Source organism: Bidens hawaiensis, unplaced genomic scaffold (genome assembly GCF_021521415.1).
Source record: "Bidens hawaiensis isolate Kalapana, Puna unplaced genomic scaffold, B.hawaiensis_p1.1 tig00001461_1, whole genome shotgun sequence".
Lineage (NCBI taxonomy): Eukaryota > Viridiplantae > Streptophyta > Magnoliopsida > Asterales > Asteraceae > Bidens > Bidens hawaiensis.
Window position 1 is genome coordinate 1,347,433 of NW_027491082.1, and position 16,273 is coordinate 1,363,705.

The 16,273-nt window shown below is 37.5% G+C and overlaps 1 protein-coding gene across 1 annotated transcript; it reads right to left on the reverse strand.

Annotated features, from left to right (window-relative positions):
- Positions 1-562: 562 nt before the first annotated feature.
- LOC143577653 (pheophorbide a oxygenase, chloroplastic-like) lies at positions 563-12,256 on the reverse strand. Its single transcript, XM_077061421.1, has 7 exons — positions 11,876-12,256; positions 11,185-11,420; positions 10,282-10,408; positions 10,038-10,174; positions 9,219-9,378; positions 1,560-1,838; positions 563-932 (listed from the first exon to the last, which is right to left on the reverse strand). The coding sequence occupies exons 1-7, from the start codon at positions 12,254-12,256 to the stop codon at positions 678-680; spliced, it is 1,575 nt and encodes a 524-aa protein (XP_076917536.1). The 3' UTR covers positions 563-677.
- Between the last annotated feature and the right edge of the window lie 4,017 nt (positions 12,257-16,273).

The window sequence follows — 16,273 nt, forward strand, 5'->3', positions numbered from 1 at the left end:
GAAGCCGAACGGCATGGACACAGGCCGGGACAGCCTCGACAACAAGAATGCCAACGGCCTTGACACCGAATGAGTTAGGCGGCGGGTCCAAAGAGTTTGGGTTGCTTGATCAAGTTATGTGTGTCTCGATCCTAGCTTTAATTGTGGTCTAAATATCGTAGTTGAATAAACTCCTTTTTTGTCTCCTTTGTCGTTTTTTCAGTTTAATAAAAAGTATTGCATAGCTTGTGCAGTTTCGGTGATCGGTTTTCATTCAACCAAATATTTCAGATAGATTAAACTAAAGGTGCTTCATATTTAATTACATATTGAAGCCAATTAAACTGAATTATGTTTTAGGTTTTCAACATAAATTATATATGGTAGATTTTTTGGTTTTAAGAAATAAATTCAATTTGGTTGTTATGAAACAGGTGTGGTGAAACCAGGACTGATTGAGCCATTGGTTTTAACTTCTTCGCTGAAATCCGTTAAAACCTGTTCTGATTTGCTTTGCGGGACTGACAAACACGTAGGCTAACACAAGCGTAAAAGACCAGTTTATATGCGCACAAATCTTGGTTTAACTTCAGACACAACACAATCTAGCTATACATATATGAACGAACCAAACACTCTAATTTCTATGACCACCTTACAAAAACAAGTATTTAACATTGTTTAAACAAACAAATCAATTAATCGATCTCAGCATGAACATAGTCAACGAAAACGAAGTTCTTCTGAAGTTCATGAGAGTAATAAGCCAAACCTGCGCTCAAAACCGCCAGCCCAGCAAAAATAACACGTAACTGGATCTCGGGAGGAATACCAGCAGCAGCACAAAATAAAACAGCCGTCCCGGTTAACAACTTTTGCAGTGTCTCAAATGTTTTATGAGCCTTTTTACATGAAGAACATTTGAGAGTATGCTGCTCATATCTATCCAGCATCTGTCACAAATAACACAATATTAATAAAACATAAGCCCGGATGCCAACATTGAGGTGTCAATATCGATCCGAATATACAATTTCTGCGGCCTTTTGTCCAATATGAGTCGAATAAAAAGGTTTAGTTAAAAGAGGATCGGGTTGGAATTTGGTCGAATATACCAACATACAACCTCCTAAATTATTTTAACTTCAAAATTAAATGCAAAAATAAAAACCAACGTACATTTTGTTACTGATTTTAGCAACCAATTTACAGTTTACTATGAGCAGACTCAAATCTTTTTGCTATGTTTTCAAAAATTGCTGTCTTGCATGTTATATGCCCACTTTGGTGTATATTATATGTATAATGATCACACAAAATATATTTTTCAAACTTAGAGATGAAATTGTTTTCTTACAGGTTGATTGCTAAAATCAGTGATTGTTGTTGGTGAATATCTTCAGTGCATTTTGCCATTTTTGCAATCACAATAAAAAATCATTTGTAAAAAAAAAAAACCCGAAAAAGTAGTTACCGGTCAATCCAACCCGGCCCGTTTTGACCTAAACTAGAAAGGCCCATTAAAACCCGACCCACTTATCTTGCCAGTCCAACATATCAGTTATCTCTTTTTTAAGTACCTGGTGTTTGGAAAGATACGTGGAGGGCAATGATTGGGTATTCGCATGACCAAACCACTCAGGCTGACTATTGCCATGTCGTCTGAGCCAGTTTCTAAACGCCAACACAAGCCGGTCCGCTTGTGTTGGTGTAAATGTAAGTTTCGTATACTGTTTGTTGACATCAGTGGAACCATCCATTGACTCTGACAAAAAGATTTTTTCTTGACCTTGAAGCACAATCATATCTCCATCATATACTTTGTTTGAAGTCCAATGTTCATGCCATCTTGGAACAACCTGTAATATACAGCATTTTATACAAATAACTTTGGTAAATAATTGTATATTGATTGTAATTGATTGTATATGATATGAATGCAATATAGAACTATATATAGATATTGTACATTCTACTAGGGCCAGCTATAATAGTTATAGGGCCGGGCCTATTCTAGCTAAACTATATTGTCTAATACTCCTCCTCAAGCTAAGGCCGGAACTGGACTTTCAGCTTGGACTTCAAAAAGAGAAAGCGATCAGATGGTAAAGGTTTTGTGAACACATCAACAATCTAATCTCGTGTGGAGATAAATTGGACAGATAACTTCTTTTGAGCAACCTTCTCTCGAACGAAATGAAAGTCTACTTCTACATGCTTTGTTCTGGCATGGAACACCGGATTAGTGGTAAAGTAAGTGGCCCCCAAATTGTCACACCATAGAATTGGAGTCATCTTCATAGGAATACAAAGTTCTGTCAGAAGTGTCTCAAGCCAAGTCACTTCGGCAACCGTATTAGCCAGGGCCTTGTATTCTGCCTCAGTAGATGACCGAGAAACAGTCTTTTGTTTTCTGGCTGACCAAGAAACAAGATTTGATCCAAGATAGATAGCATATCCCCCCGTGGATCGACGGTCATCTGGACAACCAGCCAGTCTGAATCAGAAAAGGCTGTTAAGCTGTGAGTATCCGTGTAGGCATGCAGGACAGTAGATGAGGAACTGGAAATTAAAAGCCCATGGTGAGATGTCCCGTGTAAATAGCGTAAGATACGCTTAACAGCAGACCAGTGATTTTCAGTGGGAGAATGCATAAACTGACAAACTTTGTTAACCGCATAAGTAATATCTGGTCTAGAGAATGTAACATACTGTAATGCCCCAACCATCTGTCTGTATCTAGCCGGGTCAGCAAAAGGAGAGCTATCACCAAAGGAAAGTGAGGCGCTGGTAGTGCAAGGAGAGGTAACCGGTGTGGACCAAAAGAGATTTGCACGTGTCAGCAGTGTTCTGCAATGTACTTCTTTTGAGAGAGAATAATATCAGACCCACTACGAACCACTTCAATACCCAAAAAGTAAGACAAAAGCCCCATGTCTTGGATAGCAAATGTTTGACTGAGACACCGAACAATGTGATCAATGGCACGGCTGTTATTTCCTGTCAAAATAATGTCGTCATTCGTCAACGTAGACCAGCATGTACAAAAGTATCCCTCTATGTGTATAGATAAATAAGGGGGGGTCAGTTTTAGAACCCCTGAAGCCGAGACCAGTCAAGACAGCCGAGAGCCTTTCAAACCATGCTCGAGGAGCCTATTTAAGACCATATAGAGACTTATGTAAGAGACACACATGATTCGGCTTCTTAGGATCAACAAATCATTCTGGTTGTTTCAGATAAATGGTTTCCTTTAGATCCCCATGTAAAAACGCATTCTGAACATCAAGTTGTCTTAGGGACCACCCCTTTGTAACAGCTAGGGAAAGAACAACCCTAATGGTAGTAGCCTTGACCACTGGACTGAAGGTTTCAATATAATCTAGACCTGCCTGTTGGACCTGCCTGTTGGTTGAAACCTTTAGCAACCATGCACGCCTTGTAGCGCTTGATTGCCCCATTTTGATCCCGTTTGACTTTGTACACCCATTTGCAGTCAACAATATTTGTGTTAGGAGCACGAGGAACCAAAGACCACGTACCATTTCGAATAAGCGCAGAGTATTCATCTGCCACAGCCTTGCGCCAATGAAATTCTTTGTTGGCAACAGTAAACGAAGCTGGTTCAATGTCAGGGGAAGCGGTTGAGGTATGAAAGGCGGTAGGTTTATAAGGGTTGGTTTGTTTAGGGTTGGGACGTAGGTTTGGTGGGCGTTGACGAGATGTTGTTGGAAAGGTTTGGGTTTGTTGTGGGGGTGCGTCAGACGGTGTAAAGGTTGTGGGTTCGGGAGGGTCGGAGTAGCGGTCAAAGGCTGGAAGGGAGGATGTTGGGTTTTGTTTGGGCCGACGGGAGTAGGTAGTAGCGGCCTGATTTGTGTTAGAGGTGTCTGGTTGTGGTGAATGGGCTGGTTGTGTGGAGTGGGCTGCTGGTGTAGTAGTGGGTTGTGGTGTGATAGTGGGTGGTGGTGATTGTTGAGCAGAAGGTGGTTCAGATGGGTTGAGTTGGGCTGGTGACAACTCAGTTTGTAAGGGAATGGAGATGGTAGGGTAAAAGGAAACATAAGGATCGTTTTGTGAAGGTTTAGGTGAGTGATTGGTGAGGGCGACATAAAAAGGAAAAATTGTTTCTTGGAACCGAACATGACGGGCAATGTAAATGCGTTCGGTAATGGGATCAAAGCAATGATATCCATGATGAGAAGTGCTATAACCAAGAAAGATACATGGTGTAGAACAAAAATCCATTTTATGAGGATTGTAGGGGCGAAGATACGGGAAGCATTGGCAGCCAAAAACACGAAGGAATGACAAATCAGGTTTGCGTTTGAATAGATGTTCAAACAGAGACATGCTGGAGTGTGTGCGAGATGGTTTCAAACGCATAAAGGCGGTGAATAATGCCAATAGAGGCAAAGAAAGATGAAAGGTTTCTGAATTCCCCTCCCCAATCGGATTGAACAATCTTAAGTTTGGTGGAGAAATGTCGTTCAGCCAAAATGACAAACTGTTTAAAAGTGGCAAAGACATCAGCCTTACGTTTCAAAGGGAACAACCACATAAATTTAGAGAAATGGTCCACACATAAAAGAAAATAAGAATAGCCATCATAAGAAGTCACAGGGGTGGGACCCCAAACATCACAAAACACTAAATTCAAAACATGAGTACTTTTATAATCAGAAGGTAATAAGTGTAGTTTGGAAGATTTTCCAACTAAACAAGAACTACAATTGAAATCAAAAGTCTTAGCAGAAATAGGTAAATGATATTTAAAAAGCATTGTCTTGAATAGTTGAGAATGTGGGTGTCCCAATCGTTGATGCCATGTTGTGGTAGCACGAGTTGTTGAAAAAGCAAACTTTGGAATTGGCTGGTTTGATGGAAGTTTGATAGAGTAGAGTCCACCGTCACTTGGACCCGTGAGGAGGGTAATGTGTGTATACTTGTCCTTCACAGAAAAAAAAGTGGCATGAAATTCAAAATAAACATGATTATCTTCACAAAATTTTTGGACAGAAAGGAGATTTTTTTTTAAGATCGGGTACATGAAGAATATCATTTAGGTAAAAGGTTTTGTTAGGAGAGGTAACTGTTTTGGAGCCAACGTGTAAGATAGGGAGAGACATACCATTACCAACTTGAAGATTATCAGCACCAAAGTAAGGCTCAACAGAGTCAACCTGACATATCTGGTGCTGCATGACCATTAGAACCTGTGTCCGGGAGCCAGGTTGTAGAAGCCTGTGACCGATAGTCCGCATAATTAGCAGAAGGTTGTCTTGATCTGATTGTGGATGGGTCTCTGTTTGGGCATTCAGATGGGACATGTCCAATCCCGTACCTGTTACAAGTTCCATAGACAGTGTTTTGGTTAGATGCCCAACTGAACTGACCTGAATTTCGAGTCCCCTGGCTGCGGTTGTTGTTATTGTTGTAGTTTCGACCACCGCGGCCAGCTCAATTGCCACGACCACGGCTATAATTAAACTGTCCAGCCCTTTTTGTATAGAAGGCTTGAGGCATGGAGTGTTGTGAAGAACCTGGTAGGGGTTGTAATTGAAACCCTAAACGAGCAACCAACTGCTGAATAGCCTGGACTGTTTCACCAGAAGCTGAGGATGAACTTGCTGCAGTTGCAACCGGGAAGGCTTGGACAGATGTAGGTGCAAAATTCGGCTTTCGTATTAGGAACTCATGATCTTCCAGAAGGCCTGGAAGTTCATTAAAGACAGCTGTGTATTGCCTAGCAAACAAAGTTTGTTTGACGCCATTGTATTCGTCACGAAGACCTGCAACAACCAGCATAACAATGTCTTTGTCTGGCATGGGATGGCCAATGTTTGCAAGGGCATTGGCATATTCTTGTGCCCTAGCAAGATAGGCAGTCGAAGTCTCATCTCCCTTCATCTGGATCTTTAAGAGTTGTGTCTTCAGGGTAAATTCTCGAGAGGAAGTGTGTGGGGCATATGCTCGTTCAAGACCGAGCCAAAGATCACGTGAGGTGACTCCTTGAACATGTTGAAAAGAAGTTTCTGATATTGTGGAGATGATTAGCATACGAACATGGGCATCATTACACAACCAGGTTGTATAATCCGGGTTGGGTTGATGGTGCTGCTCCTTCCTTGTCCTTGTCTTTTCCGGAAGAGGCTGGGATTGTTGATGGAGGGTAGGGAATGGTTCCATCAACGTAGCCAAAGAGGTTGTGTGTGGTGAGGAAGGGTTGTATTATAAGTTTCCAATGGCCATAGTTTGAAGGAGATAGGGTAAATCCGAATTTGTGAGAGTTGTGTGATATTTTCTCTGTTGTGGTGAAAGGAATAAGCTGGTTGGCCATCTTGAAAAGAAAAAAGACAGAAGAATTTGAGATGTAGGGTAGAGTGACGGCAGGAAGAACGCACAGAACCCTAGGCTCTGATACCAAAATAACTTTGGTAAATAATTGTATATTGATTGTATTTGATATGAACTAGATTTTATCCCCCGTATTACGGGGGTTGTTTTACATTATTCTTTTTTAATATATATATATATATATATATATATATATATATATATATATATATATATAGCAAGGTTAGAATAAAAAGTAAACTTTTCCTAAGAAGTGTAGGAAGTTATTAGAACCATTAGATTAAAACTAACACATGGGGGTAGGATGGGAAAATGTTTCTCTCTCTCTTTCTCTCTCTCTCTCTTTAACATAATCACAACATCAGATCATCTTCTCTTCAAATCAAAACAAAAACCCTACTCCTAACTCTTTCAATTTTCACAACACCATCTACAACTAGCCACCTCCGGTTCAACATGCTATCACAGCCGTTCAAGCAACCACCAACACCAATCAGGTCAACCACGGAAGTCACCACCGCTGCCGCCGAAGTCACCACTGTTGCCCGCCGCTGCCGCCGAAGTCACCACCGCCGCCCGCCGCCGCCGCGTTTAACCATCCAACGCCACCATTGCATTCAACCACCGGAAGTCACAATCGCTGCCCACCGCCACCGCGTTCAGCCATCCACCGCTACCATCGCGTTCATCCACCGGATGTCACCACCGCTGATGAAGAATTGTGGTGGTAGTCGGGGAATATTTTGGGGTTGTACAACTGTGGAGAAGTGATGATTTAAGGCTGCAACGTTTTCCGAATGGGGATGGTGGTTTTCGGATTATAATAGAGGGGGTTCGCGATGGTCGTGGTCCGGTGGTGGATTCGTGTTGGTAGGCTAGTGGGTGAAGATGATGTTGTGTTTTTTATTTATTGAACGTCAATGAAGACGTTAATAGTTTTTCACTATTTTCCTCAACCAATTATGCATCCTCAATTCATAATCCCTGCACGCCAAATGTTTGATGAAATGCCGAAGAGGAATAACGTGTCGTGGAGTGTTTAAAATTGATGTATTAGTATGATGTTTATTGTGTTTTTTGCTCATCATGTTCAACATAGTGTGTTGCACGCCAACTGTTTGATGAAATGCCAAAGAGGAATAACGTGTCGTAGAGTGTTAAAAGTTGATGCATTAGTATGATGTTTATTGTGTTTTTGTTCAACATAGTGTGTTATTGTTCTTGATGTTCTTGGTCTTGTGTTTAAAAATTATAACACACTGAACGAATATGCCCCTAGAGTGTTATAAAACAAGTATTAAAATAAAACACACCGCCTAAAAAACACACTTTTCATCTAGACCATCAGATCATCAAATCTAACGTACCAAATTACTTCCTTCACTTTTTAGACACACTTCACTTCTTATTATAACTCCACCCTATATATATACATATATATATATATACACACACACATATATATAGGGTAAGGTTAAAATGAAAACCCACTTGAGTTGTGAAAACCCGCGAAAACCCTATGTAACATCGTTTTTTTTTTTTTTTGGGTTACATGTAATATATGTTGTAACATTTAATACAAAACATCGAAAAAAAATGTTTTGCTATTTTTTAACATTTTTTTACTAATTTTTATATATGTTTTCAGGAGAGAGAAAAAGTTATATTTATATTTACATTTTTTATTCACTTTAATTGTGGACCACAAGATTTAAACATTAATTAAAAATTCATTGAGAATGGGTTTCTAGAGTTTTAACTCAAGTGGGTTTTCATTTTATACTTAGCCTATATATATATATATATATATTTAGATTTTAATTTTATTTATTGTAAAAAAGTTAATAATTAATATACTTGAGGTTTGATGATAAAATGGTTTCACAAATAAATGATATGTTATAATCCGGTTTAAAAGCTATCTGGGTTTGGTGATACCCATTACCCGTTTATTTTCTTTATTATGAAATTGTTTCTTAATTATAAATAATATCTTTTTTTAAATAAAATAGGATATTAATTTTTAGTATATCCCTATTTTATAGGATTTTCATATCAAATATTTGATGAGATTAATTTTTAAAATAATGAGATGCTATAACCCGTTTAAGAGCTATCTTGAGTTTGGTGAGACCTCTACCCGTGAATTCGGGTCAAATGCGTGAAAAGTCTTCATTTACAAATAAAGCAATCTGATGGCTTGAGAGAATGATTGTTTTACATTTTTCGTTTTTTAATATTTATTTTTTAGATTTTAATTTTCTTTATTGTAAAAAAGTTAATAATATACTTAGGGTTTGATGATGAAAGGGTTTCATAAATAAATGATATGTTATAACCCGTTTAAAAGCTATCTGGATTTGGTGACTCATGACCCGCTTATATTTTTTACTATAAAATTGTTTATTAATTATAAATAATATTTTTTTCTTTTTAAATTGGATATTAAATTTTAGTATATCCCTATTTTATAGGAATTTCATATGAAATAATTGGTAAGATTAATTTTTAATTTAATGAAATGTTATAACCCATTTAAAAGCTATCTGGTTTTGGTAAGACCCATATCCATGACTTTGGGTTAAATCAATGAGAGGCTTTCATTTAAAAATCAAGCAATCTGATGGCTTCCATAAAAGGGGGGAGCGACCACATCACGACACGTAGGATTTTAGGGTTTTCATTTATATAGATTATAGATGCAATATAGAACTATATATAGATATTGTACATTCTACTAGGGCCAGCTATAATAGTTATAGGGCCGGGCCTATTCTAGCTAAACTATATTGTCTAATATATACATTTAAAAAAAAATAAACGGGACCCATGAAATGGGCATGCAGCATACTAGCATTGTATAATGAGATTTTAAAAAATGTTACCTGCCACCACGCGGGCCCGGGCATTGTAAACTGAAAGAAGTTTCGAGCACTACAAACAATGGAACGAGTCTTTCCGGGTGCCATTGGTACATTGAAGGAACAAATCCATATTACCCACTTTTGGTCACCGGCAATAGGGAGTTTTGTGTCGATTTCTATTCTGGAAACACAGCAAAGATACAAGTTTATCATTACGCGTGTGGTTTAGCACGCAGATTATATCTGCCATGTATCTAAGGGGGTGCTTGGATTTGCTTTTTGAAACTTATTATCTAAAGACCAGCTTTAAGTTTGGATAAACATATTCTACTTCCGGTTGTCTAATCCTTTAGAGACCTGATAACTAGTTTTGGATGATACTAGGAGCACGAAACACTAATCAACAAGGGTAAGTACTTTTAAAATGCAAATCCATTATATAATCCTTAACACATATGAACAAAGATGTACCTGCAAGGAAACAAATTACCTATGCATTTAGTGTCTACAACATCAAGATCGTTTTAACTATATAAACTCAACAATAAACAATTGTTGCATTTAATCAAACACATGCTTTAATAGAAGTTACTAGATAGAACTATTAATTATAGATTTATCTTTTTCAGAATTAAGACTTACAAAAGTTTCTTTCATATCTATCCGAGCACTCAATAATACACAATACCTTACGTGTTTTCATTATTTTATAAAAGCGTGTGAAAACCAAAATATCCATCAGCAATAACAAAACAGAGGAACCTTGTGGACCAAAATTAATATTTTGGTGACTAGAAGACAACGTGGTAATTTTGGATACGAGGATGCAACCAAACTTACTTGTTTATATAATAGCAAGGTGCGATGAATTTGGCACTGATTTTTGGGTTCCCATCATTTTCTCCTGAAAAGCCCCAATGGCCAGTTGAATCCATCTTAAATGGCAGTGGTTTAGCTCTATCCCTCCTACCAGTAACCTGTAAAAGTATATCCAATTTACAATAATCTGTCTTTGGTTTTAGAAGGTAAGAAAAGAAGAATTTAGCTAAATATATACAAAAATATTTTGCTTGCATTTATTCACCTTATGATGGGCAAAATCAATGTGTGAGGGATCAGAAACATTTTCCATTAGGGTATCATAACCATAGAATAAATCACGTTGAATCGTCACTGTGGAAAATTCTGGCTTTTCAAAGTCATCTGGTAACCTAAATAATCACCAAAAACAACATTCAAATCATGGAAACTTTGACCCATTTACTTGTTAACGGGTTGGTCAATTTGGGTTACATTTTATTACTAACGGGTCAAACGGGTGAAGTAAACAATTAACTCAATAGAAAACAAGTCACATGGGTTAAACAATCACTACTTAAAACTATGTCTATAGGTAATGTAAAGCATACTAATCATAAAAAATAGGTAATGTCAAGCACACTAATCATAATAAAAAATAAGGCAAAAGTATTAGAACTTTCTATAAAAGGAAATATGACAATTTCTAAAGCATCCTTAGAAAGTCTTGTGGGCCCATTTCAATTTAACATGGATTAAACGTTGTATTAACATTTGACAATTGAATCTTCAGGATTAATTAATCTACTAAATAACATAAAAACCAAAACTGGAAACTTTGATTGTTACTTATCAATAGGTTGGTCAATATGCGTTATGCTTTAGTACTAACGGGTCAAATGGGTAAAACAAACAAGTAACTTATACACAAAACATGTCGAAAACAAGCAGTCCTGAGTGTATTTTCAAAGCATAAACCTTCTAAATCATTTTATTCAAAAGTGTAATATTATTATGTTTATAACCATTGTTTCAAGTTTCAACACATTAATTGTTTATTAAAAAAGTAGCCTTTTAATGAAATATTATATTAACACTTAACCAATAAATATCTAAGATTAATCAACAAATCATTTAACCAAACTAAACACTAGATCACATATGCATACTAAAAGATCCAGATAATTACATAGGAGGCTTGGTCGCCCGAGCTCGTTCCACCCCATTTTCATCCGGCCACACAAACAACAAACCCTGAGACACCATAGTCGGGAACCGGGTAGCACAAGCTCGGGGCGACTGAGCTGCCCGAGCTTCCGGTCCATCAGGAGCCGCCTGCGGGATCCGAGAACACGACCCGCACCCATCAAAAGACCATCCGTGGTACGAACACTGCAGATGCCCGTTCTCGTCAATCCTTCCTTCCTGCAAATAATATTCATCCACATCAACACTAGAGGTGCAAACAAGCCAAGCTACTCGAGATCAGCTCGTGAAAAAGCTCGACCGATCCAAGCCGAAAGGAGCCAGAGCCAGAGCCCGAGCTTAAAAGTAAGGCTGGTTAATAAACGAGCCCGAGCCCGAGCCCGAGCCCGAGCTTCACTTGTTGAGCACATATTTAATAAATATTAATATATATAATATTATGATAAAGTAACTTAATAATATTTCTTATGTTATATATAAAATCATAATGAAAAAAAATATAAAAATAATATAAACATGGAAAATTAATTAATAAACAGTAAACGAGTCAAACTCGAGCTTGAAAAACTAATCAAAAACCAAGCTCGAGCTTTAGAAATAAAGATCAGAATGAACCGAGCTCGAGCTCTAATGACAACACTAATTAACTTACAAACCCTAAACCGTAAACTTACGGATAAAGGGGCTAGCCGATGGGGACATTTATCCTCCAAAGCAACCCACTGGTTATTGGTTTTGTCAAACCAGATAACGAGTTCCCGGTTAAGGAGAGTGAAGGGTGTTGGGAGATTCGGGTCGAGATCTTCGGTTAACGAGACCGGGTACCAATGATCTCTCCATGTGAATTTTGAATTATCCAATAGTTCATCGGTGGTGGTGGTGGTGGAGGGTGACGGTGGAGCGGATACGTGGAGTGGACGAAGAAGGGTGGTTTTCCGGCGAGATGACGGGGGCCGGTGGTGGTGTAGAGGGCGGGAATGGGGTGGGAGTAACCGACGGTTTGTGGTGGTGGTGGTGGTGGTTGATGGTGGCGTTGGGAAGAGTAAAGAAGCCATTTTATTATTATTATTATTATTATTTTTTTTAATTTGATTTTTTTTTTTGTGATGTGGAGTGAGTTTATAAGTAATAATGTGTGATAATAGGAAGAAGACTTTGCGTGTAAGTTAGTAATACGTTTGTAGCAAATCCAAATCCAACAACCATGTGTGAACGCTAGAGGTTTCGTACTTGAACTAGGGTGGGTATCGGTTCGGTTCGGTTCGGTTCGGTTCGGTTTGATTATTCCACTCCATCAAAATCGAAAATCAGAATCTGGTTTTCACACATTCATTCACAGAAACAGATAACCAAAATCGGCTTGGTTGGTTTTTAGTTCGGTTGATTTCGATTAGTAATCAAAATCCAACTTCAGTAAAAACTTTTTGCTTAGAATTACATGAACTTGAGTTATTAACACATGAAATTTAGGTATAAAAACTATAACCATATGATAATATGAAGGAAAATTGGATTTTAATAATCCAAACTATCGAGCATCGGCTAATAATAATTCCAACTAACAATGTGAGTAGTAATAATTCCAACTTTCAGTTTCGTTACCAATAACAACCTTAATCCCACATTGTTAGTTGGGATTATTATTGACCAATGCTCAATAGTTTGCATTATTAGAATCCAATTTTCCTAATATGAATGGTTCAATTTGGTTAGTTTCAGTTAACTGAGAGTACATAAAGAAAACCAATAACCAAGGTTGATTCGTTTTTCACTTAATCGGTTTTCGATTAATTCAGTTAACTGTCAATATTGAATCGATAAAAGAAATAATGTTTGTTTTATTGAAATCATGGAGTAATTTGTAAGAAAAGGGATTGGCTTTTGATTTATATCGTGAGGAATCCTCTTTCGGCATGCTGAAAAGAATGCGGTATTAGGAAGTTTTTGAAATTTACCTAGTTGTCTAAATCAAAGCAAGTCAGTCGTTGAAATTTGCAACGTCAACTTTTGTTGTTTATATATTTTTCATTTTTGAAATATTAATTATGTGTCTTTTTAACGACAAAGGAAAATATTCTTACAAACATAACCAACTAGCAAGATGCTTGATCACTTAAACCAGTTACATACAAATGTCAAAAGAGCATCACATGTTCCAATCAGCCGAGTAAAAACCAAAAACTAGTTCTATTTCTTAACAATAAGAACAACATGGCCTTGATCTCCTCCAAGATGACATTCACTCCTCTTATTGAAGACTCGACTGTTTCATAGCTTTCCAAAGCATCCCAACGGTGATCAAATTTATGTTTAAACCCAACTACTTGGTGGCACACTCGTTGAACTCTAACCTCTCCTTCACGAACCCATCCTACCTAACTAGAATCTTACACCATTCGCCTCCAAGCTTCCATACCTCAACCGCCATTGTACATGATATCAACAAAAGATCAGAATTCGGATGTTTAGATAGCTGTCCCATAAAATCAAACACTATCGATGGGAGGAAAGTATTCCTTTTAGTTAGTGCCACCTTTGTCGGTACTTAGATCCAACCCTGCTCGCCAACCAAAAGGTTAACTTTTTTCAGGATCTATTTCGACCATCAAAAACTAATTCTTCATTTGGGAACATATTAATTTCAACTAATCTCCTTAAAGAACTTGGAGTGAAAAACACCGAGATGTAATTATGTATGTCTATAGTCATGGATCATCTTTGTCCATTAAATACTTTTAACATGAACTAATGATTACGAAAAAAGAAGTTTAAACGACCGTAAAACCTCAAAATAGTAAAACTTATTGGTCTAGCCGACCCACCCAATCTGGCTGGTTTCATTTTCCAAGCCACAGTTAGGGTGGATGGAGTGAGCTCAACAAAGCACGAGATGGAAGCCGTCAAGACTGAGGGTTAAGTTGATGTGGCAAACTGGATTTATCATCCACCATAAAGCTGTACAACCTTATAGCAAGTTTTTGACTTTCAAGCATACCTCTGTCAAAACCAAGCTCGACAAAACCAAACCATATTCTTCTCCAGAAATTTCCAACACCGCCACCAATCCTATCGTCACCATCTCAGGCTACCTTCAACCTCAACTCCCTTGACACCTTTTAACAACCAATGGGCCGCTTTGTTGTTTTATGCAACTGCAGTAGACGATTTGGCTAAAAACTTTGTCAAAACTGGCTGAACCAAACTGTGAACACCCCTGCAGAATGGTCAATTGATCTCTCCACACACCATTGGTCAAAAAGCTTCCTGTTGCCAGACATGTGATATCAAAGGGCGGTGACTCTGTGTGGCAGGAATGAGCTCCCTAACCTAGGCCAAACTGCATGTGAATATGAACTTTGGTGGAAGTCACAATTTTGAACTATTTACTTATCAACAAGTTGATATAAAGCTTTATCGCTGGCGGGCCAAATGGATTGAATAAAAACTGTTAGCTAAAAGGGAACAGTGTATGAGAGATCAAAAGGGTTAACCTACTTTCAATGCATAAAACCTCAATCAGTTTGAAAAAATAACCAAATATTCATTGAAATACAAAAAAATCTATACATCATATTTTTACAACTAGCTGATCATATGATATTGAAACAGAATTGAACATAAAGCATTTCAAGCCAACCTAACTTGGACCGTAACAAAAAAACATCCACATGACAGATTCATTTCAGTTTTCAGGCATTATTGTAGCATTGTGGATACATCTACCGACAAACTACACTGTTATCAGAATAGCTCAGTAAATACATAACAATGCATATAAAGAAAAAGAGCACCTAAAGATTATTTCTTAGAGTAAGTCTGATAATCAGGTCCCACGTCACGCGATCCGCTATTGATATACGGTCCCCGGAAAGTTGCTTGAGGTGGCAGTGGTTTTGATGAATCGATAAGGGGCGTCTTTGATGACCTAGTCCTGAAGTTAAACATATAACTACCATTTCAAGAAAAGATAATACAAACCAACTAAAATAACAACTAAAACAATGAACAACTATCGACTTACGCCATGTAAAAGGGGAATGCTAAACCCGCACTTGCAAAAGCTAGCAAGCCCGTGGCAACGATGACGTTATGTTTTCTCGACATGAAGAATTCTAAACACGGGAATATCAAAAGGATAATCTGGGTAACAACAAAGGATGTTGGTTAATAACAAATTAATCATCAGAATTCATCTTCAAATGAAGCAGATCCAGAATTACATAGGGCTGGCAAACGGGACGGGCCGGAAAGGGTTGCATTAAAATAAATGCACAAAAATCATTCAAGAAGATAATTAATAAAAATTTACGCGTGTACCGGCACTGAATTTAAATTGCAGAAAGAAAGAAAACATTATCAATCAGATATCAGTTTTCCCCCAAATAATGTGGCAAAGCAAAAACCCTAGAATTTATTTAACATAGATTTGCAATAAGTTGGTGAAGGTGTTTATTTATTTTCCATTGGCAAGTCAAAATCTACTCTACTGATGTGATTTTAATAATAACATGATCAATCAGAAGTCCAAATCCTATAATAATGTATTGACGAATTGAAGCCACAAAAACTCATTCACGATCATGCAAATTGATACAAACAAATCAAAGTGAAACAAATACCTGATTTCAAAGCAGAGGCTGCAGAGCAGAGAAGCAACTATGAACCGACAACTATGTTGTTTTGGGTGGTGTATTCATCTGATATAAACCGGGTCAATCTTCGGGTGTAATCGGTGCTCCAGTTGACCCGATATACTATATTAATAATTGCATATATTCCCAGATAACTTTATTAATTACATATACGCTTAGTTTAGAAAATAAAGTAAACTATCTACATAGTTGGTGACTTCCTACAATTTATATAAATACATAAAAAATCATATAATTCCATAAAACTTGTGAAATGCGTAAATAAGCGTTCTTTACACTCGAATCAATGGTCATGAGTGTAAAAAACAAACGAACAAATAATTTGTAAAGAGGAAAACATGTGAATTTATTGTGTGGTTGAAGTATGCTAAAAACAAATGTTTATACCAGAAGTCACGTGAAAGTCGACTGTACACCATG

Excerpts from the sequence above, each read along its gene's own strand:
- LOC143577653 (XM_077061421.1), bottom strand. The coding sequence starts at position 12,256 with ATGGCTTCTTTACTCTTCCCAACGCCACCATCAACCACCACCACCACC. Across the intron at positions 10,175-10,281 it reads TTGATTTTGCCCATCATAAG|GTTACTGGTAGGAGGGATAG; the intron begins GTGAATAAATGC and ends ATACTTTTACAG. Across the intron at positions 1,839-9,218 it reads CCGGGCCCGCGTGGTGGCAG|GTTGTTCCAAGATGGCATGA; the intron begins GTAACATTTTTT and ends TGTATATTACAG.